The sequence below is a fragment of the Diadema antillarum genome, unplaced genomic scaffold (assembly GCF_040938485.1).
Source record: "Diadema antillarum isolate AM-2024a unplaced genomic scaffold, OU_Dant_1.0 scf00000075, whole genome shotgun sequence".
Taxonomy (NCBI): domain Eukaryota; kingdom Metazoa; phylum Echinodermata; class Echinoidea; order Diadematoida; family Diadematidae; genus Diadema; species Diadema antillarum.
The window spans coordinates 159163-185301 of NW_027270964.1; the positions used below are offsets into that span (position 1 = coordinate 159163).

At 38.4% G+C, this 26139-nt stretch overlaps 2 protein-coding genes across 2 annotated transcripts in view; one reads left to right on the top strand and one right to left on the bottom strand.

The window, feature by feature from the left end:
- The first annotated feature begins 10363 nt into the window (after positions 1-10363).
- On the top strand, positions 10364-14682 carry LOC139717385 (GTP:AMP phosphotransferase AK3, mitochondrial-like). The gene is made up of 5 exons (XM_071628883.1): positions 10364-10516; positions 11748-11864; positions 12911-13083; positions 13751-13869; positions 14356-14682. The coding sequence occupies exons 1-5, from the start codon at positions 10375-10377 to the stop codon at positions 14453-14455; spliced, it is 651 nt and encodes a 216-aa protein (XP_071484984.1). The 5' UTR covers positions 10364-10374; the 3' UTR covers positions 14456-14682.
- Positions 14683-20473: 5791 nt separating this feature from the next.
- LOC139717436 (dedicator of cytokinesis protein 7-like) overlaps positions 20474-26139 on the bottom strand; it is a 51553-nt gene continuing 45887 nt past the window's right edge. Inside the window, exons 39-42 of the mRNA XM_071628933.1 lie at positions 25884-26029; positions 24724-24867; positions 24043-24140; positions 20474-23107 (exon numbers count right to left, since the gene is read on the bottom strand). Of these exons, the coding sequence (XP_071485034.1) occupies positions 22879-23107; positions 24043-24140; positions 24724-24867; positions 25884-26029 (617 nt within the window). The 3' untranslated portion in view covers positions 20474-22878. The remainder of the gene's footprint in view (positions 23108-24042; positions 24141-24723; positions 24868-25883; positions 26030-26139) is intronic.

Genomic DNA, 26139 nt, shown 5'->3' on the forward strand with positions numbered 1-26139 from the left:
CAACATGCATCATGATACAACTTTGCAAGTCGGACCCTTTCCAGTAAAATCGAACGAACCGAATGTTCACAGTTTCTCTATAATACATTCTGAATCAGACTCAAAATAAGAAATTCAAAGTATTTACAGTATAGTGATATTGGTTACAATCATGTATAGAGATTAGATGAGGTAAAGATAATAATTATAGTGCGTCACAACTCGCCACTAAGTCGCCAATCGTGCACAAAATCGCATAAAAATAAGTTCTTTGTCAAGAATCTCGGCTACAACCATAATATCCCCCCAAAGGTCAGTTCTAGATTATTGCAATGCATCTTATCAAAGATAAGATCAGCACAAGTTGTTTATCTATTAATTTATTTTTATTTCTAGTAAAAATCGAACTGCAATGAAAATTTGTGTATGTTCGATGGGAGATCACCATGTATTATGAGGCTACACATGATGATACCATCCTCCAAATTCATCATCATGAAAGATACGCAGACGGTTGATGAGAATATTAGAGTTTCTATTTCTGTCAAGGTGTCTGTTAAACTGTTAACACCCCGCCATGTTCTTGTTTTATACCCGACTTTGCTGCTTAAACCTATAGTGCTAGGTGTGTGTTTTATTTTATTTCCTAAAGTCAACTACATAACACAATACTTTCTTGGTGCAAAGAGAAATTGCGACACGGTCTCGAATCTGTAGATGATTCTCCATAATAATATAGGACTTCTTCAAACTGAAAATGATGATGATGATGATTATCTTTTACAAAATATATATAGTAACCAGTAATTACACGAAATATCAACTTCTTTCGTGTTTCCGGTCTAGTTCAAGCAATATTTTTCTCTTCAGTTCTGTAATTTGAAAGGTTTTCATTTCTTTTTTTCCCAATACACTCTCCCCCTTTAAGGGAAGACTGAGTTCACCGCTACATTGATAAAATGCACGCCTATTATAAATCTACTCCGAAATAAATGGATTCCCTCTGAATTTCAAATAATACGTCTCCATGAGCTTTCAAACGGGAAATATTTCATGCAGGAATTCATCCTCATCAGCCGCAGGTAATTAATTCTTATTAAGCTGGTGTTCCATTTTTTTTAATGCATTATCCCTCGATTTATTTCAGCATCAATGGTACGACACAGTCACAATCAAGAATGGTCCATTCATAGTTTACGGGTATATAGAGGCCATTAAAGGGATGGTATCTTACAGCTTCGGTTTAGATTGGGCTTCAGGTTTCCTATGTTTTTGATGATTTTTTCCCTATTTTTTAGATAATGAGAAACATGTTATGAAATATGAAAGAGCATGTAATTATAAAAGAAATTCAAAGTTTACTTGATGAAATGGCTGAGATATCAAAACAAAGCAACCCCAATGAAAGGTGGGACCCACCTTTTAATATGATCGCTTTGTTTTGCTTTGTTTTTGGATATCTCAGCCACTTTTGGCGATTTTCATCAAATAAAGTTTGAATTTCTCTTAGAATATAGTGTAATAAACAAAATATGATTACAATTTATTACAAATAATTGTAATGTTCTTTAATATTTCATAAATGGTTTTGTAACTATCGAGTAAAAAGTTAAAAGTTGAATCTCCTTCTCAACCAAAACTATACAATCCTTTTAACAAGTACCATTATACTGATTGTAGCCATGCAGAGCTAAGTCTTCTCCTCATAGTAATTATATGGTATTGAAATCTTCGGATGTAAACCTCATCGCGGAAATCTTTTTCTTTCATAATTTCCACTCATCCATTATATATGTATACGAAACTTAGGCCTATGTTTATTGCTTTCAGAATGTTTGTGTGTATGAACATTTACATAAAAATCGATTTTAACATTCAACCTCCTTGAGTTCTTTCCCTATGTATAATTATGTATAATTAAAGTGTGTGGAGTGCCTGTAATTCATGAAGAAAACATAAAGAAAAAAATGTGAATGGGCTGCAATACATCAAACCTAAATTTTCTGATAAAACAAAATGCAGTGTTATACAAAACTGCATCCATATATGTCACTGTGCCTAAAAAGGCATGGATTACAGCATACTTTACTGTTCGATGATTCGTTATACAAGGTTGCAAGCGTCAATACCCTCCCCACTTATATTCTTAAAAGATATCTGCTCCTTCCTCGCTTCGATTTCCGTGTGGTGGAGCGCATAACGCGAGTAAAGTAAATGGAATCGTACTTTGTGTGGAGGACATAATGAATGGATATATATTTGATTTAGGAGGATTCGACTGGGGGAGCAAGCTTTAATTACAAACATTATACTGCGTACAATTAATGAACGGTTATCACCCTCGGTGAAGCCACGCGAACCATGTCTTGCAATATAAAACAGCGTGAGTCATTGCGAATTGACGCCATCCCTTTCGCCTCGGGGACAACAGGGGGCGCACCAGAGAGAGAAAGAGGGGGGGGGGGGGGAAGGAGGAGAGAGAGAGACCGAAAATATGGTAAAAGAAGAAACAACAAAAACAAATACCGTGATGGTGACGAGAGAAGGGGACAGCGGGGAAGACAAAATTCTGCTGTAAGAACACTCCTTCAGACTGGTATGGAAGAAAACAAAACACACTCACATGCACACACACACACACACACACACACACACATACTCACACACACACACACACACACACACACACACACACACACACACACACACACACACACACACACACACACACACTCTCTCTCTCTCTCAGAGGGATAGAACAACACGAAAGGAGCCCTACTGTCTCGTTAATCATTGATTAGTATCGATCTTACAATCATGTTTAATATAAGATTCCGTCTACAGCCTAAAAGAGACGAAATTGATCTCCATGACCCAAGGGCTATAGGGGAAATTCTAAGTAGTATACCACATCATCAATTTGCAATCCTATACCCAGTTGAGCCAGTAGCTGTTACTATATATCGGACGGTTGTTATTAATGTTCCCTGATTGTTTCAGTTTTGATGTCTTCTTTGAAGCAGTATCGTTCTCACTTTGAAATATTGCCTTGTGAACCTCGAACATGAGTCATAGCGACCGTGTGACTTTTCACAATATGACAGTGTCAATATGGGTGTGGGTCATTACGCAACTTTTATAATAAGATTTTGATTAGTAAAAAAAAAATGATTAAATATACTCCTTCTTTGACAAAATAAAACATTACGGTCTGGCGTATTGTCATTTTTTAAAGAGTATAGGAGGGCAGTTTCAATTCAACACTTTGAAGTAAAACGTCTTTCCGAACCCCATAATCAAAACAGCTTTGCGTTTATCATCTCGTAAAAATTCCCTGAAAGCAGTTTGGAAACCCTGTTTCTGCCGAGAAAAAGAGTTGATAAACGCACCCAAGGACAGTATAGTTTCAGTTGAGAGGGGGCTTCAGGTTTCCAACTTTTTAATGATGAATTTTTGGAGATAATGAGAAACCTATTATAAAATATGAAAGAGCATGTACAGCTGTAATTCTGAGAAGAATTCAAAGTTTATTTGATGAAAATTGATATTCAAAGTGGCTGAGATGTCCAAACCAAAGCGATCCACCTTTTTATTAGGATCGATTTGTTTTACTTTGTTTTGGGATCTCTCGGCCATTTCAAACCCGATTTTCATCAAATAGATTTTGAATTTCTCTTAAAATTGTAATATGCTCTTTAACATTTCATAGAGTGGTTTCTATTAAAGTATCTCGCAAAAATTAAAAAAACTGAATCCTCACCTCAACCAATACTGTATACTATCCCTTTAACATGTTTAATCTGACTCAGTAAGAGACTTTACGTAAACAGAACGGTAGATGTTGAATGGAAACTTGTCCCCTCTTTTTTCCCCCTTTTTTTCATATTCATGTGTGTTTAAAAAAAAAACGCAAATTGGATTTCGTTTTTGGTCAAATGAGTCATAATGTAAGATTGACATTATTCTGTACAGTGTTTGTGTATAATGCATTTTGTCTTTGTATAATGTTTTGTTTTTGTTTTGTGAATGTGAATTTTGTGGTATTGAACGAAACTCGAATAAAGAATTTAAAAAAAAGTCTTCCGATATAGAGTACTTGCAGGTAAATACTCAGCGATGTCATGATAACGTGGGACATGGGCCATGAACTATAGCTGTTTAGGAAAGGCCGGCCACTTGGAGAGTTTTCCTCACTTGTGGAGAAAATACTGAGGAGAAAGTGTCCGTATTTGCGAGTCTGACTATAAATTTATGACTTCGTATGATTTCCATTAGCCTCGTGTATGCACAGCGCGTGCCATCGAATGGCAATCGGGTGACGCACGGATAATTTACGACGTGATTTCCGTACGAGCAGCCGGGGAGCTGATTAATTATGGTCGGGTCTGGAACTGGCATGAATTCCATAGGAACGCGCTGTATGTAATGTGGCTATTTTCATCTGTTGAATGGGATATAATTCTTTATCAAATTCCAGTCACATCGTCCTTATTTTCATCTTACTTATATAACTGTTATTAAATTACATAAAGGAGGTATCATACCTCCTTGATTACACCAATCATTCTAAATTTCATAATATAAAACAGACATTGACAATCAATGTTTAGATTAACGTAATTGTGCGCCAAATTAAGCAATTATCAAATGTTAAAAATTAAAGGGACTGTACAGTACTGGTTGAGGTGGGGATTCATGTTTTGAACATTCCTAAGTGAGATAATGAGAAACCTCGTATGAAATATGAAAGAGCATGTAATTTTAAAGAAGGATTCAACGTTTATTTGGTGAAAATTGGTTTTCAAATGGCTGAGATATCCAAAAAAGTGATAATCAAAAGGCGACAGGCCACGCCTTTTATAAGGATCTCTTTATTTCACCTTGTTTTTGGATATCTCAGCCATTTCAAAACCGATTTTCATCAAATAGACTTTTGATACCCCTTAGAATTGCATGCTCTTTGACATCTCATAGAGTGGTTTCTGAATATCTCGAAAAATGTTAACAGCTAAATCCTCACCTCAACCAGAACTGTACACACCCTTTAAATTACAGTGATGTAGATAGAGCAATACGCCTCCAAACTAATTGAAATCATGAGAATTTCTTCTCGAGTGAACACTGAGGATTAGTAATTCCCTGATTTATGAATCTACATTAATTTGAATGATTCAAGGAAGTCATTACTGCTTAATGAAACACTCACAGATATCGTGTCTGCACTAGTCTGGCTTCCAGACCCTCTGCCCATACTATTTCGCTATTCATGATATTGACGCCCCCAACGTCGAAAACTAGTATAGTTTAACTAGTATAGTTTAAGTTGATTTTGTCGCCTTTGCCGAAGGCGAAGGCGGCGACTTCGTCGCCGCGGAGTCCAGTTGGCAAAGGGTCTGGAAACCAGACTATGTCTGCACTGGCTTCGATTCAGTGCTGACTTCCACTTTTCGTGTGCAATGTAGGCCTTATAATATTTCAGCATGGCAGATGTAAAATCTATTGTTTTGTGGCTTGATTCCGGATAAATTTATAGAGGCGAAATCAAGACTATGGTGATCAATAAGCTGACTGTATACACACACTCACTGAACATAAACGTATACAAGGTCATCTTCTTCTGATTTAGCCTATGTCCTGCACTTCTGAAGATAAGGCATGCACACTCCAACTATCGGTATACATGCATGCTGCAAGATCGTGTGCGGGTCAGGTGTACATAAGTGCAATAAACAGAATGGTTTGAGCGCGAATATAAACACGACGGGGAGTCCACCTAGATTGCAAGTCTTGCCGCCAAAATTGGCGGAAGACTAAACTCTTCTACAACTACTGATGATGTGGAAATAGCGGTGACACGACAAATTTTGCTCCTGCGACAATATTGACTTGCTCTTATCTTCTCCAAGGGCTAGGGTTATAGGGTTGTGATAGGGTTTTAGGTTTAGTAAGCTGTGATGTAAGGATTGGGATTGGGATTAGAGTTAGGGTTTATAGTGTTGTATTTGTGAGTAAAATTTATGTTTGGCATGGCGTGTAGATATTTCATGGGAGCAATGTTGTCGCACAGGAGCAAAATAATGTCATGAAACCGGAGAAAGCACGAGGAAGGAGATCGGATTCCTGGGCCCCATTTCATAAAGAGTTTATTTGGTAACAACTCTTTGCTGGAATGACTATTGTCATGGTAACGACAAGAATACAGCTTCCTGATTGGCTGTTTGCTGTGGAAAGTGGTCATCCCAGCAAGAGTTGTCATCCTAACATCTTTTATGAAATGGGGCCCAGGTCTTGACAGTCTGAGGCGTAACCATGACTCTGAGTCTCAACCTTCACACACACGTGCTATATAGTGATAAGTCAACTCAGTACACTTTCGAACTTGTTACTTAATACCACATTCATTGGACAAACACCTGAATAACTTCGAAGATATCCGCCAAAATCAAGAATTTATCATCACGCTGTGTGGGACGTGGTGGTTTTCAACTGTGACTGTAGATGGCGCCATGTACGAAAATAAATACTTAGTATATTCACTGGGCAGGGCGGATCAATGTCTCTTTATATTTGAAGAGCAGCGGGAAGTGCAATTGCTCCACTCCACTTCTATTCAACACGTTTACTTCAATGAACAGATTTCAATCAAAAATAACTATAGTGGGAGAAGTTTCACCAATGTTTATGACATTGTAAATCAGAGAGTTATGCTACAACCACGCAATGCAAATTGAATCAATTGATGTTGTCATCCTTTTGGAAGTGTCCCACTTATCTGCTAACAAATTTTCACTGAATTTCTGTCTTAAACACGACATCATACTGTTAATAATACACTTGTATCAACATTGTTGAATCATAATGATCAAACAATTTTATTTTTTTTTTTCCTGGGGGGAGGAGCTGTGAGTACCGTTCGATTAGTTTACAATGAAATATACCCAATCTAATTTGCATATATATAGAAGAATTTTATCGTAAAGGGACAAACTCCATTCTTGTTGATATTTGGGATATAAAATTGCTATAAACTAAGAAAATGATAAGAAGATGTGCGATTTTTAGTCATAACTTCTAGAATATTTCTTTTATTGCTATGTTAACAAGTGAGGTGTATTACTGGAAAGGGTCATTTGTTTAAAAATGGCGCTTACCAATAGCCCATCTAGCAAGGAAATTCTTCATTATCATAATTATGTGGTCTGGATCAGCATCAAGGGCCGCGGAACGGGGGGGGGGGGAGGGGACGATGCTGGGGCTGCAGCCTCCTCCCACACATTTGGCTTCTCAACAAAAACAACAAAAGGACGGGGGGGGGGGGGCGCAGGGGAAAACAATAATCACAAAACCCATGACTCTCCGAGAGTTCAGACGGGAAATTCTTCCCATCATGTGGTGGGGCAGGGGTGGACATTGTACATTGACCCTTGACTAAATTTCGATTTAAAAAAAAAAAGTGTTGTAGTGAAAGGCTTAGTTACATTGTCTCCAGGGGTCTGACGGTATATGATGTACCACAACAAAGGCCTTCAAATCAAATTGATTGAACTAATGATACACCATTTTTATGGAGTATTGTTGTTATATTCCTCTCATTTCTGTAAACGTTATAGATCTTCCGTGTTTGTAGTCTATTTCTATGTCTGTACAAGTAATGAGCCTGTTTCTTGAAAAATTATTCACACATTTTGATGAATTTTTATGGCTATAGAGTAAGGAAGAAATGGTTATAGTCTTTTAGTGGTTACTCGGATTGATTCGGATAGGCTATGCACAGTTATGTTAGATTTAATCAAAAATCAAATTAAGCTTAAACTTTATAATCATTTTATATAGAATGTACCACGTAAGAATGGAATTTAGACATGCATTCTGAATGATATAAAAAAGCAACGATGCACTTAATATCATGTTCATGTCTGTAATTAAAGAAACTACACAAATGATTTATATTTTTGGGGAAAAAATGGAGGAACCCTCTCAAAAGACTGTACTCGGAAAAAAAATCAACAACCAGTTGCAGTGCAGTGAGAATACATGTATGTAAATACATTATAGATCAAAGCCTAAATCAATGGTCAAAGCAAGGAGTTGGGAAGCTCTCTTCTCACCTCCCTCGTCAAAGCATATAGCAAAATACGTATGGAGACTGCATTGGGCTGGACAGAACAGTACTGTAAAGCAACTTTACACAAGTGGGGCTGGGAACCACTGGCAACGGAAATGACTATACACGACTCTTTGAAGCACGCAGACTATAGGTACCTATTCTAGTAAAGTAAACAGAATGACAACCTGAGAAGAAACTTATGCCGCGCTTATTATCATTAGTGGCCATGCATCTACTTATATGCAATGGCCTTTGGCGAGGGTATATACAAGCATACTCAACAAGTGTTTTTATAACTCATCAGCTGGATCACACTTGTCGATGGAATACGTTGATCAGCCAGGGGCGCCCCTTGCTATTTCTTTTTTTTCAGCAGTCAACACATAAGAAACAAAAATATTAACAGAACATACACATACACAGCATGATGAGATAATACAGTAACTTTTGAGTATACTTAATGCGCAGTCTAACATTATACAATGAATGTAAAATACAGTGTACACGATTATTAACACATATGAGAATGTGATAACGCAGAAGGATGTATAAGATCAAGACGACAAATGTAGAGAAATTGTTTGTTATGCGATTTACTTTTCAGCCAGAAAAATATTCTGTAATAAGCATCTTTTGAAAGCAACCAACAGAATTTAAGGGGTAAAACTAAACGTATAGAGCACGGGAATCTCAATTTGATATACATTGTTTATTGTAGCCGTTCTGTCATTTCCAGATCCTAAGCTATAGGGTATTCTAAATTGCAAGTATAAAGGCACCTACTTCAAAAGACAACAACAACAAAACAAATAAAAACAAAAACAAGATAACAGCAAAAACACAACAAAACAACTTAAATCGGTCTACTCAACTGCCCTAAGACAAAGCAAGTCGTTCCTGAATAGAGAAAACCGAACGTATACAAAAATAGCAATCAAAATGAGCATGAAACAGACAAATTGATCATGCGAAAAAAATAAACAAACTAAACAAAGTCCATATGACTGGGTAATAAGTCCTTTGATTCTTCAATCATTCCACTTTTGAATTCTCATTTCAATATGATGATTGACGAAGAGGCAGACTCAGTAGTAAGTCTATGAAAGCCGATCGTCGACTTATAATGTCCATTGTTTCTTGTACAAAAAAAATCAGCATCATTCTTGCTTCACTATTATAGTCTTCCAGTTCGACCCGAGTATTTCTATCTTTTGCAAGCCAAAACTTTCAGAGAACATTTTGATATTCTCAACAAAGAATTGCACACCATGTTATTGCATTGATTCTATTCTATATGTCCACATATCATAGACACACCTAAATAGCCTCAACATCACTTATAGAATAGGAATGTGATGAGGAAAGGCCTATATTATGCTTCCATCCCCTCGGTACCGGTAGCTCGAGGCTGTGCAAAGTAAGACGACACCCAGAAACCGATCCGGTCATTGCTGACAGTCAGATTCCATTCTGGTGGTGGTCGAGTGGTCATGGGCATAGACTGTCCAAGCCGAGGACCAAAGTTCGAGTGGCATCGGATGTCGCCGCTTGTTGCAGTCTGTCAAATACCGCTCCCTCCTAGGCCCCTCCAGGGTCCTTTTTCTTACCCTCGACTCCCCTCTGAAAAATCCGTGTTAGTCTTCATTCTGTACGTTTAGTTCTCATGAACATCATTTGTTCATGACTCTCGGCTACGAAACCGTCCTCCTTCATATTCATCTCTCTCAGCATATTTCACCATTTCTTACCCAATTCACTCGCCACATAGTCCTGTTTTTCCACCTCCCCAACAATTACCGCCCACTCTATACTGCACTAGATGCGTAAGACAGAGACTCCAACCCAAAGCACCATCTGATCTGGAGATTCTCCCGCCTGAAACTCCTAGCAAACGGGAGACTCAAAGTTGATGTGTGCGAAGCACGAAGTTCCTAGGGTTCTAGATGCTCTCTGGTGCTATCTAAGGCTTATTTTTTCAACATACGATAGAAATAAGTAAGAAATCCTTTCCAACGGGAGACAAAGAGCAAGGGCGGGAGAAATTAAATCTCAAGCGGGAGAATGGGAGATTTTGCAAAAATGGGTTTTCGGCGGGAGATCTCCCGTCGAAAACGGGAGAGTTGGAGTCTCTGGTAAGAATGCGAAAGATTGCAAGGTTCAAGATACTTACTGTACTTGTCGATGGGAGAGTCCCAGGGGTATGGCAAAGCGAACTGTGAAATATCACTTTCGAACTGAATCGAGACTACATAAACAGTGGTTTTGAGCAAAGGGCTTTCCAGGTCGCGATGTCGAGGATCTTTCGAGCAATTATTATGGGCCCGCCAGGATCTGGCAAGGGTACCATTTCATCTCGTATTGTGGCGGCATTCAACTTGAACCATCTGTCCAGTGGGGACCTTCTCCGGAGTCAAATTCAAGAAAAAACAGGTGGCCATCGTAGTGGTGTTTTTGTGGTGAATTCATATGTGTGCCTGTGGTCCCACACGTAGCTTTTTGCGTGTGGATTATTGCGGAGAATTTCATTCATTGCAAAATGGCATTTCTTGCAGTTTGTTCAAAGAAATAAAATTTTCTTGAGGTGTATCAAGGATGCAAGAAAGCTTCACACCCTCAAAGTTTCATGAAGGGCCAATCAAAACAAATCAAGGAGAAGGTAATCCTATGGTTTATTGTTTATATTTGAAACCTGACATGTTGCTTGTCATTTCAGCTGAATTCTCTAGGAGTCTACCTCATTTAAAACCAGTTTCTTATTCTCATGGTCGGACATCCGGGTATTTTGTGTGTCACGGGGTCATGGATAGCGTTGGAGTGAAAACAAACCACTCGCGTGAGCCTGGAGTGAACGCTGTACGTGTTTTCTGCCGGGGCGCCCCGCGAGCATAGCGCTAGCGCAAGCTGGTACTGTAGCTGTGCGGGCGGCAGGATTAGGCCCTAACGTTAGGCCTACTCTAAATTAGGCCCTACCCTAAGTACTACAGTACTAACGTTAGACCTACCTGAAGTTTCTATGAGGTACTAAGTAAGCGTAGATATCGGGGTAGGGCCTACTCAAAGAGGTTCTACTGCACATCTGGCCATTTTGTCGGGTCGTTGATCCAGAGTCCTGCCGCGATTTCATACGGGCACAGGTCCAGTCCGGCCGCCTTAAACTTCGCAAAATACCGGGACCGATCGATCGACAGGATCCAGATTTTTAGAATATTGCTGGCAAGACATGATGCATGTATCTCATGAATGATGGCACAAATGACAAAATGAATAATGAAAAACAGTCCCCATGTCTGAGCTGCGTAGAGTTGCACATAAATTATACGCGTCGCACATGCACAGCATGCAGTATGCGCATTATGCAGGCTTAGCGCTTGCAAGCTGTTTGTTTTCACTCCAGTCGACCGGAAGTGACGTGTAGCCGACCGCAAGAATATTGAGATAAGACCAGAGCAGTGACATAAAATATAATGTTGAAAAAGGCGGTTATTTTGTTCTGTATGTTAATAGCACAGAAATGAATGTTGTTTTTCCACAATGTGGGATTTGTTTGAGTTAGTTCTTAAACCCTATTTATTCATTTCTGTGAGTTGTTTGGTTAATTGATTGATTGATTGGTTGATTGACTGATTGACATGTGAATTTATTCATTTATTGTTGAAACCAGAGGCTGGACTTCATGCCAAGAAATTTATAGATGAAGGTGGCTTGGTTCCAGATGATGTCATGGTGAAACTTATCACTGGTGAACTTCACAAGATGTCATCTAGCTGGCTGTTAGATGGTGAGACATATTCCATCAAAGAGACTTTAAGACAAGGCAATGCATTCCCCTCCCCCCCCCCCAATCAGACAGTACTTAACTCCTCATGTATATAATAAGTATGTATCTAGACTATAAAAAAAAATACAGCCAAGTAAACTATTACCTGAGGACAGGTAAACACAAGGTTCACATGTAAGGAAACAATGATATATTCAAATTCAATTTTTTCATGTTGATTCCACTTCAAACAGCCGAAGCACAGAAACATATTTATAGTTTATCCTGCTCATATACTTTGTCTAATTTGGAAGTTCTTTATTGCACATTTCTCATTTTTGCATTTACTTGAAGTTATTTTCAAGTTTAATGTATAAAAAACAGTGATATATCATGGTAATATTTGATTAAAAGTTATGCTAATATACAGTGTGCTGCTCAGTTGTGTTTACTTCCCTTCAAAATCATTCTCAATTCAGCCAATACAGTGCATGTGCATCCTTGTGTGTGTGTGTGTGTGTGTGTGTGTGTGTTCAGATTAGACACACTATTTGCTTATCATTAGTTATAAAGGATGTCTAACGAACTATGTGCAGTAAAACATTTACTTCAGTTGTTGATTATATGTGTGAAAAAGTAATGTACCAATGGGAAATTCATATTCTATATGTAGGGCTCAACACAAACTTTTTTCTCTGGTGGCCCATTTGGGCCACTAAACTCATTGAATTTAAAATGTTGGTGGCCTGAAAAAAATGAAAAATGTAGTGCCACTAAGTAAAAGAACCAGCAATCTATTTTGAATCTTAGTTGCCCGATTGGTCCACCAAAAGATATTCTCTTAGAAAGATTGATGGTCCAACATTAATTTTTAGTGGCCCCGAGCTAGTGGGCCACTGCCAGTGTTGCGCCCTGAGATATGTACATATCTGTATATTTTTTGTGTGTGTTTTGTGATAATGAGGACATCTTTACATTGATTACCTCCTCTTTGAAAGGTAAATTGTGAAATTTGATTATAAATGTGCAGTTCCTGAATAGTTTATTTCATTGATCTACCTTTTCAGGGTTTCCACGAACAGTGGCACAGGCAGAGGCCCTGTCAGCGGACCAAGACATTGACTCTGTCGTCAACCTAGACGTGCCCTTTGAGGTCATAATTCAAAGGTTGGAGGGTCGATGGCTCCACCCAGGAAGTGGGAGGGTCTACAATCTGGAGTGGAATCCCCCAAAGGAGCCTGTAAGTCGACATTCTAATGAACAATTTGTCCCGTGGTGACAAAGGTTGCATGACATTTGCTCCTGTGACAATTTCTCCCATGAAATATCTGCACGCTAAGCCAAACGTAACTTCTACCCACAAACCTAACCCTAACCCTAATCCTGATCCTCACATCAAACTTAACCTAAAACCCTATCACAACTGCAACCCTAACCCTAAGTCCTTGGAGAAAATAAGACCAACGCAATTGTCGCTGGAGCAAATGTCATGTCACCGGTATCAAGACCTTGCATCTCAAAATCATGAATTTTCAGGAGAGGGAAGAAATGGTTTCACTTTTGCAAAAACACATCAGTATTGACATCAAATAATGTAGAAATGTTATGCTGTAAATGAGGTCTATTTTGTTGTGTTTTTACTTTCGCTAATCATGCTAGTCAATTGTTTTTTGTGAAATTTATTACTCGCAAAAATATTGCTTCCCATTAACACAAATGTGCTGTTTATTACCTCCATGGTGGGATATCACAGATTTTTCTCCTAAAAGGGATAATAGTATTAATAAATGCTTATTTCTTGTGAATTTATCACTCTACAAAATTGTCTTGAAAGTGCCATTTTATGAAATAGTATACTTGGGGGAAACATATGTTGTATAAAGACATCTCTTTCTTATCTGATACAGTTTAGAGACGATGAGACAGGAGAGCCCCTGATACAGCGAGATGACGACAAACCAGCCACGGTCAAAGCCAGGCTAGAGGCCTATGAGACACTCACCAGACCAGTCTTAGACTTTTACAGGTAACTATTAAGAACATCTTCTTTCCTTTCAGAAAGACTAACTAACAAATAACAAAGTGATGATTAAGAAAAATCAAGAATTCACTTGAAAAAAGAAAGATGAAACGTTTCAGGAATGGCATAATGTACATTGTGTTTACATAGTGTAGATTGTATTTACTGCCATGCTTTTCTGGATAATTCATCAATGTTCATCTAATTCTGTTATATCTACTTCCTGATGGAAAAAGTTAATGGTAGAATCATCAGAATATCAGAGAGACAAATTGAAGAGATGGCAAAGGAAAGAGTATTGCTGTGAATAAGTCATGATATTTGTGTTTTATGTATCATAAAATGATCATGTGTCTTTGAAGCATAAGTTTAGAACCAGAGCGGTAAGAGTGACACACAGAATCTGATGTTATGCCCATTTGTTTCTCGTACGATGCATGTGCTTGTTGTTCAATGATGGACTTCCCTGAATGATACTTTCTGTCTTCATAGGTCCAAAGGCATCCTGAAGGAGTTCCAGGGGACCGAGTCCAACAAAATATGGCCCCACGTTGAGTCGTACCTCTCGACTTTGCTTCCCAAGTCAAGCTGAATCCTGCCAGATATGTAAAACAATGAAATTGTGTGTCTGAGACACACTTTCAGACAGAGAAGTAAACAGAATATATTCTCAAAGTAATCCTACTCGGACAAGTTTACATGGCTTACAAAGACTGCTGCCAGCATTTTTTGATGATCAAGGTTTTAAATCAAAACTAGCCGGCTGCACAATTGCCCGTTGCAGTTTCTTAAAAATTGATAATGCTACAAGTGTACGTTTACACCATGTTCCCAGCAGATGTGGCAATCACGTTTCAGGTCACGGTGGACAAAATGGAATGGATGTGAGACAATACGGTGGGACGGGATGGACAAACATGACAGGCCATGATTGTAGTGGATGCCGTGTCAGATTTTTAAACTGTCCAAAGATTTGCCAAGACAATCTCGGTGCTGATGAGCATGGCCTAGTAGGTGGTAATAAAATGTCGTGAACGCAACAAAACGTGATTGCATATAATAGACTGTAACAAAACTTGGGAGGTGGTCCATAGTGTTATGGGATGGGAAATACGTGTAGTCTAGCCTTACCAGACACTGTGAGAAAAGCATCTATCCCACCTACCCGTGGCGCACTAAGTTTCAGGCAAATGGGGCTGCCGTGGCCGCTGAGAACATGGTGTAAAGATAGCACGAGATGCAAAAAATGATGCAGAATCAGGTATACTTGCTGGTATCAGTGCTTCCTCAATCTGTTTGGCACGTGGTGAAAAGTTTAACCACCTCGCTGCCTACAGGTCATGAAATTGTGTGCTGTGAAGATACATTGGTTATCTTGGCTTATAATACCTATGTCATCATCTCCACCGCAATGTTGTTGCTGTTCTGGAATGGGTTGTGGCAGCTAAAACAGAATGAGACCTGAAATCCTTTGGAATGCAAAGAGATGCAAAGAGATGTTCACTGCCTTGCAATTGATTGAGGATAAAAAAGAAAAGAGATAAAAGATAAAAGAAAATAATAGAAACATGCAAAATCCACATCTTCCGAATTTCTTTTGTATAATCCTGTATTCATCCATTTGTTGGCATTTGAAATAAGGGCATTCATACCTATGAATGTAGGTATTCTACTCTTATGTTATAGGATTTGTTTGCTCCATTTTCAGGTGAGGTTTTGATTTGCCCTGATAGACCTTCCAGTTTAAATGCATGAATTCTACCCATATGAATTGTTGACATATTCTGTTTGAAGAATGGAAACCAATATCACATGCATGCGCCTTTTAATTCATCCATTGCTAGGAATACAGCACTTTGGATTATGAACAGAAATTGAACCTGCTGTAGGAGGATAGAAGTACGGAAACAATTTTGTTGGGTCATAACATGACGTCAAAGCCAAATATATATGAACTGCATTTATGCACGTGCACGTACGAGCGTAACATATCTATATACAATGTATTATACTTTAAATTAACAACTCAAAGAAGTGTAAATGACGTTAAAAAGGTTTTTTTTTTTTTTTTAACTTGCATTTCTTGCACTGTATACTGAAGAGCTGTAACTTTATAAGTCTCTGAACCAAATTGATGTCATGTTTTCTTACAAGTGGTAGAAAAAAAATTTTATTTTGCAAATTACTGGTGAATCATTGTTTATTTGAAGATATGAGAGTTCCTTTTTTGTCTTTCTATGGTGGAAAAGACTGAAGTTTCACTTTCAGTCCTTCAAGATATGCTGCAGTGTAATCCGTACTCTTGAACTGATTCTTAGAGGCATAAAAGTTTATGATTTTAAAACAACTTCATGTGCCTTACTAAAGCTATTCAAAAGTTCTCTAATTCAGGAATTAGTCTCAGGTTAAAACTAGGAAACATGAATCATGAGTCAAGACATCAAAAAATTTTTAAATGTTAGAATCAAAGATATTTTTTAGAAGTTGCTGCCTATAAGTGAGTTTTGTGACAAATATATACAGTATTGCTTCATGTGCTTTTTTTTTTGTTCTGAAAGAAAAAATACTTGCAGCAACATCTCGTTCAATGTAGCAGTTGCAAAATCAAAAAAAGAAAAAAAAAAGAAAAAAGAAAATTGACATGCTGTATAGGAAAATGGCATTGCTTACAGATTTATTTGTAAGTGTTTCTTTGTTTATGTGTGTGTGAAATTTTGCCATTCCCCAAAATTTTCCATTCTTTATTCCCAATTCAGCTCTTGTGTTTTATTTGCATTTAATGCATGTATGTCAAGTGCTTACATTTCCACATTTGTTTTCTCTAGTTTCCAGTTCCTGCTATGAAATTTTTACTTTTGCATGTATGCAATTTCATTGCTATTAAGTCCATATATTAGCCTTGATTCTAAATCAAAGAGACATAATGTACTGTGTTAGATGTGCCAAACTAGAACTACAATATCTCAAGCAGTATTTTATAATACAATGTATAAACATATTATGTCGACAGCATTTTTAAAATTCAGTTTCGTACTTTAGTAGAAAGTGAACTGACTCTGTAGAATGAGTGACAGTTGTGCTCCTGTAGCTTTTGTATGCATAACATAGTGTGCTTCTTGGAATTCTTAAGCACTTGTGAGTTCAATTTGCTATAATGAACTGTGCTTCACTGCATCATCTCCAAAACTTATGGGTGCTTTAAAGTTATATTACCCACTTACAAATGTATATATCCATCCTGTATGAAAATTTGCAAATACAGTACATGCATCTGTCTTGTATGACATACATCAATTAGATTAGCTGGTATGCAGTAGGCTGTTTTTGCCTTAAGCACTTCATGCACAAGGACCGAATGTTAAATGACAAGAAAAACAATTACCATGGTTACTGTAAGGAATCCATTAAGCTCGTCAGCTGTTGCTATGGTAATTATGAAGTCTCCTTTGCAAGAAGGCACTGTTAATAATTGCAGGTGGTCATTGACCCTTTTTTTGTGAAATGTTACACAATGTAATACATGTATGTAATAAGGTATCAATGCAAACTGAATGGTTGGCTTTTATGTAACGCAGCTGCAGTGTACGAGTGCCTAAAGACAAATGAAAATCTGTTATTGTGTAATAGTTTGTGTGCATTCCATTAAAAAATGTGTGTATGCATATTTTAAAAGCATGTTAATCATGATCTCTTATAAATTTGATGAATATCAGCAATAAAGGAGACTACTGCAGATAATTGTCTTTTGGTTTCTTGACTTCTTTTCAATTTCTTTGCACAGATGTGATTAGATCTTTTACCATGTGCAAGGAAAATGTCCTTAATTAGAATGTTTCGAGTGACATGCAGTCATATGTGTCTGCATCTAGAGAGCTGTATATAGAAACAAAATGAAAATCTCAATTGCATGAGATGGGATTAAGAAATGTGCCAAGAACGATACTGTATACACCATAGGGCCTATAGTCTGCAAGGTACTATATACGCCAAATATTTTGCGAGGTTTTTATTTTCGCGAATTTCACGAGTCAGGTGCTATTCGCGAAATTAAAGACATGCGAAAATATTGACTCTGGTCACGCTATGAATGTGACGTATGTGTATATTTCTCCGTTTGGTGCAGGACTCCACGATCGCGGATTTAACCACTCGTGAAATTGTCGGGAAGTCCCGATTCGCAAAAAATTTAGACTCGCTACATTGTATTTATATGGTGTATACAGTATTTCACAACACGCAAGAGTACATTGTATTAACTTTGATCCCCAAATTAATGTGGCATGCATGCGTACATTTCTCCATCCACATACACATACTCCCCTATCATGAATTCAACCACTCGCAAAATTGTTTTACAGTCCTGATTTATGAAAAATTAGACTTGCTAAACATAAAATGGTGTATTAAGTTATTGCAACCATCCAGTTATACACTTATCAAACTAAACATGAACAGATGTATAGGTGTGTAATTTTTGAGTCTAGCACAAGTCCTCTCGTAGCTTGTACAAAGTACCTCAGCGTATGTGTGTGGATAGCTTGCATTGAATGGGTGCAGAAGTTTGGAACTTGGGTTGTATGTGTGTGTGCTCTGCCCAATCAAGGTAAGGAAAGACTGCTGTATATGCCATATATTTAGTCATACAACTATTCATGTCAAGATCAGAGTAAATAATTCTGTGAGTTGTTAAGTTCACAAATGGCAACCAGCTTGCAAATGATAAAAACCTCACAAAATATATGGCGTACACAGCACCAGAACAATTAGCTTGTAGGGTCATGTAAGTGTTCAAAGGCGACACAATATCAAATATAAAATGCTTGCAACAGAGGAAATATGATGTAAACATCACCAATTTTATTAAGCAAGTTCGTCATAATCAGACAATCTATAAATTACATTCCAGTGAAATGGATAATACCAGTATTAACTACAATTGCACTGTGTTAAATACAACAAATCCTACAGCATACAACCAAATAAACGTGAGTATAAACGTGCATAGTTTCTGATGATAGTTACAAGCATAAAACACATTCTTAACGTTATAAAGATATATCTACTGTTCCACTATCCACTTAATAGTTTCCTCATTACAGACAGATAACAAGCAACTAAACTTGCCATTGGGGGGGTCGCTGACTCATAGCATTCTAGGCTAGTGGCAGTTTGGTCCTGGGTGTAAGATTTGGGCCTGCCAACAATGAATAGACTCCCACGGCCACACAATTCATCTACACCACTGCTTCATGCTTCTCTCAGACTAACGAATGGTATTTGAAAGTACCATAGACATCTTATATCCCATGTATGTGCCAAGTGTACAAATGGGTGTCTCTGCAGTGTATTGTGTAATATTTATTGTGTATTGTGCAGTGTATTGTGTAAATACTGTGCAGTGTGTGTGTTGTACATTGTGTACGGTGTAGACAAATTAACAGAGCAGGGTAATAAAACATACTACAACAGTAGTGGAGATGTTGCACATTAATAACCTTATACGCAACACTTCCACAGACTACAGAATGAAACTCAAAATCATGAGACACGGTCAGACCTTATATCACAGGCTATCAATCCAAAACCTTTCCTTTAAGCTCAACTTTGCAAAGCACAAAAGTAACCACATTAAACACTACAATCAATAAAAAACCAAGTAATTCATATATATTCTAGTCAATTTTCGTGAGCTGCATAATAAATACAGTAGGATAATAATTTTTTTTTGGTCTAATCATAAGCAACATAAAGGAATAACATGATAAATGATTATGTAATTTTGATTACTAATGCAACTTCAAAATAATTAAAGCCACTTAAGTATTCTGTAACTGCTTTATTGACAGTATGATTCAACCAATACAAAAAGGAACATTGTATTATGTACCTCAATATCTAAAAGGTCATTATTATTCAGATAACTCCTACTTGTTAAAAAAGACCAAAAAAAAAAAAAAAGAAGCAGAAAAAGCAGCAAAATTACAAAAGTTGGGTGGTTATGGCAAGGTTTTGAAACATTTCATCACATGGACATCGTATTCATGACACTGCCATCGAGCAGGGTTCTAGATCGTCTATGGCTAGTTCTTCACTAAAGTAGGGCTGCACACTTAACCATTTTTCTACTGGTCCGACCTGTTCGTCAGACCAGCATGTACCCAGTTTTTCCATTTTTTACTGCTCCATTCCTGAAAAGGTTACTGGTCCGACAGTGATTTGTTCTGGTCAGGGACCGTCGGACCAGTGTCAATGTGCAGTGTTTACTATAAAAGAAAAGCAAAACTAACTTACAGTAGAGTTAGTATAGCAGTCTGGAACTGAAATTACATGACCAAGCCTTGGTCATGTGACAATCATGCCTTGGTCATGTGACAAACACCCACACCCCTAGTCATCCTCACAATGAAACAGTAAAACACACCTTTGAAAAATAACAGATTGTCTTCTTACAAGAAACAGAGAAAAATGCATCAATGCTGCACAATGCTAACTTCAGAGCCGTCAAAGTACAGTGTGTATTTATGCTCTAAGGTGAACAAGACATTTAATGAAAAAAAAAAAAAAAAAATATATATATATATATATATATATATAAAGAGTGCCAGAAAAAGAAGACTGTCAGATTTTTATTTTGAGATAATGTTCAGTTTCCTAATCATTTGAGAAAACCTCTTGACTGTTTTTTTTTACTACAAATAGCAGTCCCTGAAAGATGAAAATCTTCCCAAGAAAATTGAGCTTTACTCGACCTGGATTGTCACTTCTTTACCTGCTCTTTTAATCTTTGTCTCATGCAGTTACATGTAAGTAGGTTTCGTTCTGTGAAGAGACATTCTATTTCGGAATGCATGCAAATTGCGGCAAATCAAGTCAATCTGTGTCAGATTAATCACATTGTGCATGCCCCACCACAGAGATCTTGAGGAGATCAAGAAGAGTACAAATGTCATAAATTTTAATGATTATGGGAGCAAATGCTCACAGGAACAGAACGATGATTAACATTAAGACTGCATAATAATAGCAGTCACACAGTTATTCTTCACAGTGCATTAAGGGAATTTGTTTCACTTTTGGCATTCCTACATGTTTAAGCAATGTTTTTCAATGCGTTGTTAAAATCTGTGGTTAGTAGATAAGTTCTTTAGGAGCAAATACATGGTGAGATGTGCATGACTCACATAAATAAATACAAACTGATATTTACAAGTGCAATGCCATATTCTGCGCTCTTCCACTTTTGTGGAAACGAGTGGTTAAGCAACAATAACATAGAAGTGTGCTAAGCCCCTCAATGTTTAAACCACAATACAAATAAATATATTACCACACACGGAGCCTTTTCCATCTGCCTTGATGTGAACTACGCGAATGATCGTGAGTTTCTCACACCGATCGATTGCGGCAATGCGGCACCTGGAGATGGTCTCCGACCTGCGCACTCTGGAAGCGAATTTTCGTGTGAATGCAAGCACGAGAATGATCTGAACTGGAATATCGTGCAGAAACGAAGAGATGGAAAAGCTACGTATCTGGCACAATCACAAACATCAGCTGGGTTGATTGTGGAAGGCGTTTCACTCAAATGCAGCACAAAATATGAACATATATATATTATTCACATGCTTAAAATTCTATAGACACAATATCTAGATTTATCTTAATCTCTATTTTCTGATAAAATGGAATTAAGACAGATGAGAGTATTCCTATGCTACATCAGTATAAAAAGATTATGTTACATTAAACTGCCACTTTTAAACATACTCCTTTGAATGCTGGACTTGGTCATGTGGCAAAATTCTGTGAAAGGCATCTTACAGGCAAACATCCTGCTTCAGTAGAACTGCACATACGCAATAATACATGGTGTGACATGATATCCATTCATGGGCCAGGGAAATGATCCACATTATCATACCAATGATTCAAATTTCAAACACCTGCTCGCAAATGTGTCCATGACAACAGAGTCTAGGAAAAGCACGGAAACAGACATGACATATTAGGCAAATTCTTTGATGAATATGAAGTGATGATTTTTTTTTCTCAAAAATCCAATGGATTTTCTACATGAAGTAAAAGTTCTACTTAAGTTTTATACAATAGATCTGAATAGCATCTTCAGTTTCATTTGAAGGTTTCAACATTCGACATATAACCTCAAAGCTATTGCTTCCAAGGTAATTCGTCAACACTTGTCCATTGGGTTGACCCAAACCGATGTCTTTTCTCCTATGGATACATTTTATAGTCAGCGCTGCCACCTGAGAAAAACTTTCACAAGCTTAAGCTCAGATTGGACTGCTACTCATCAGCAAAAACTGTCCACCCTACTCTAATGTCCTGCTAACTCATCTAGATCTTCAAATAACACGGAGCGGTATTCTCACATCTATTTCAGCGAGTGTGTTCTAACAGCACCAATTGAAGTGGACATAACACTGCATGACGTCATGTGATACTGAGACATATTAGTTCATGTGGTGTCATAGGAGACCATTGCATCCTATGCGTGTCTTGTACACACAGATTAAGACTGGAATGAATGTTGCCACGCTCTTGACACGGGTGGGGCTCCACGGGCTGTTTTGCTAAGCTCTAAAATCAACCCTAAGTTCAATTCAATTGATCTTAGGAGCAATTTGGGGATCTATCAGTCCTCAAAAGTTATGATCTGTTCCATTAAGTCATTTGGGAACAATATCTTGTACCCACCTTGCCACGTTCTGGAATATATCTTGAATGTCTAAGTATCCTTCCCAACTAGATCTTGTTCAGAGTCTGTCCCGAGTCATTGTTTGGCTCAACATAGTTCCCATATTAAAGAAACAGGGCCCTGGATTCCATAACATAAAAGCAGAGTTAATCTCTGCTGGCTAGCAATGCAACACGAATGCACGAAGAGTACATCTTTTGCCTTGATGCGTTGTATAAACAGAGAGCCTAGGTTATAGATTTTACGTTGCACCAACAAACATCGCCCCTCTGGCACCCCTGTCCTCCACCCACTGCTCAGAGGGTCTCGCTGTTGCGGATGCTGTGGTTGGAGGCACTCTTTGGGACCCGCGACATGTCCCGCCGGCCCCCCGTCCGGCGGATGGTGCCCACCAGGTGGTTGCGCTTGGAGATGAGGGGCATGAGGCGGTCGGTGAAGCGGTGGTAGTTACGCTCCAGCTCCCTCTGGTACTCCCGCTGGTCCTGGCCTATCAAGCCCCTGTTCCTCCTCAGGGCATCTCCACATCTGTACCAGGCAGGGACAGGCACCACACACACACACACACACAAAAAGGACAAAAGGGAAAATGTCATAACCTCCTAATACTGCTGTAAAACCTGTCATATTTGCATACAGATATTTCTGCGATCGAGGATATCACAGAAAATTCTGAGGATGTTGTCTTTCGGATTTGACTCCAAGGCTATCGCAAGTGCACAATGATATCACAGTGCACTCCCGTTATAACGAACACAGTTATAACGAAATTCCGGTTACAACAAAGTAAAAATTCAGGCTACAACCTTTTCCACTTTATGTTTTTTATTTGGTTATTTGTTTGGTTATAACGAAATTTTGATACAGCAAAAGAAAACTGCCGGTCCCGAGTATTTCGTTATAATGGGAGTTCACTGTAGTACATTCTTTAGTGTGTACTGATATTTTTGCGTGTTGGTAAATTCACAGCTGAACAGGTATTCGCGAAATTTGTGAAAATAGCAGCTTTTAACGTACAACAATCATAAAAAAACATACACAAGAGAATGTGATCGATTTTTTAATGTTGTTGACATATTACTTGTTTGCTGCCAGCTAAAAAACTTCTTATTAGTAAATATTCTACATACAGTTCAATCATGCAATACTATGCAGAATAGTGAACTGGGAACAGCTGAATATGCCTCTGATAAAGTTGCAAACAGACACCAAAAATCATGATGCTTGAGCAATATCCATCTTACCTTCAGCACACTTATCACTAATCCTACTGATACTCTAGAAGGAAAGACTTACAACACTGACTCCTGTTTAAAATCCAGTCCTGGCCACATAATATCACACAAATTGTACTCAAAAGGGGAAACAAATATGAATCTGAAAGTGAAAGTTTGTTATATGACTGAAAAAGCCTACTCACAGAAGTCTTGATACCATGTATTATTTTTCAAAGAGTGACTCACTTTTTCTGGAGATCCTTTAGGCAGAGCCGGAGAGTGTTGTGGTGTTTGTCCAGAGTCTTCTCAGCATCCAAGAACACTTGGGCCACTTCCATAGGACCCTAGGGAGAGCATGAATGGTTTGGGGAGGGGGGGGGGGGGGGGGGAAACAAGACAGAATATGTAACTAAAAGATGTACAACTACATACAAATGTCTCTAGTAACTATGCCTCTTCAATTTATGATATCATTCAACTAATCACCTCCATCGCCCCCCCCCCCCCAAAAAAAAAAAGAAGCTCAATTTCTACCTTTAGTGTGAAAAAAGCTTCAATTCAGTAAAGTTTTGCTAGCAAGTTAGATTATGAAATGAAAAGCAATTCATTTCTAATGCCCTTCAACAAATATTTCTTTGCTGATGTGACCTGCTGGCAAAAGAGAAATAGTATTCTTTTTATCAAATTTCCTTGATTCTATTCTTCCCAAATCCCATTCAAAACTCCTTATCTAAATTCTGTGGAAGTTTGTGACAACAGAAATCTACACGGGATAGCTCTACCATTACTTGGTGTCCATTTCTTGTCTTCGTGCATGCTATTTAGCAGACCTGGCACCCATTTAACATCCTTGCCACTATGGACCACGCCCAAGGGATGTGAAGACACAGACAGAAGGGGTGCAGTTTGACCCCCCTCACCCCTCACCTGATTGACTGTGGTGCCGATGCACCCCTGTAGAACCATCTGGAGCATTTTGGGATCTGCAGGCTCCTGGTTGGTGGCCAGCTCCAGCTCTTTGGTCTTCTTCTGGATGTCTTCTATGGCAACCTCCACTGGAGAAAGGACAATCTGGAAGAGGGCAGATGAAAACCAACAAATTACAGAAATGGATGAATGAATGAATAAGTACATAAATGTACAGATAGATGGATGGATGGATAGATAAATAGACATACAGTGTATGAACAGCTAAATAAAGATAAAATAGTTAAATAAGTAAACAATGATTATATCTCCAACCCCCCCCCCCTCCCCCCCCCCCCCCCAAGAAAAATACATGAAAAGTAAAAACAAATAGGTGACAGCTTGTGAGTGCACTTTCATACAAGGGACAACCATCACTGTGACAGCCTTAAATGACAGCTGATTAGGACTGGAACAACATAAAATTATCATCTTCAAGGTTGAATACCATGTGGTCAAAATGGGTCTGCAGCATTTACCCCCTAGGCAATTACCCTGGACCCTCGCCCTGACCATAACCCTAATCCTAATCCTGAACCTAATCCTAACCCTTACCCAAACTCAAACCCTAAACCTAACCCTAACCCTAATCTTTACTCTAACCTTATCACTAATCAGTATTTAGCCGGGGGGTACTTGTCCTCGTGGGGAAATTGCCCTTATACAGATCAAAATACAACAGTAAGACTGGTATGGGCATCATTTTAGACAGGAGAAAAAAAAAATCAACACTTTTTTCTATACATAGGACTATCGGATACTTGATTGATGCTACTTCCCATCTTCTTCCCTGTCCTCTGCCTCCCCCTCCCTCCATCTCTTTCTGCTCTTATATTCATCCATTTCTTTCGACTCATTTCCCTTTCCTACAGACTCGACAGAGGTGAGGTCATGTAAAAATGAGAGTATCACTGATATCTATGTGAAGTCCAGATGAAATTGCAGTTTTTTCTCCCACTTTTCTCTCCAACAACTCCCTATTGTCTCCCTCCTCTTAGCCCCCCTAGAAAAAAAAAACCCTTCCCATCTCTTCCACCACACCTCCCCCTCCCCCAACCCCATCCTCCTTGGTTTCCTTCCCCCACCCCTCCCCCTTCGGATGCTGCTCGAGCCAAATTTACCTCCTCCTTGTGCACGATGGACACCCTGGTCTTGATGTAAGGGAAAGAGTGCGACGTCGTCAGGATGGTTTTCCTCTTGCACTGGTCCTTCAGCTCACCGTGGGCTCGGCCGTCCTTGGTGAACGGGGTGGCAAACATGAACCGCTCTGGAGCAAGTAGAAAGTACGGGAGGATAAGAATTTACACCGCTAGTCACAAACCATGAAAAAATTATTTGGTATAAATGGTACAAAAATAATTTGAAGTCTTTATTTTA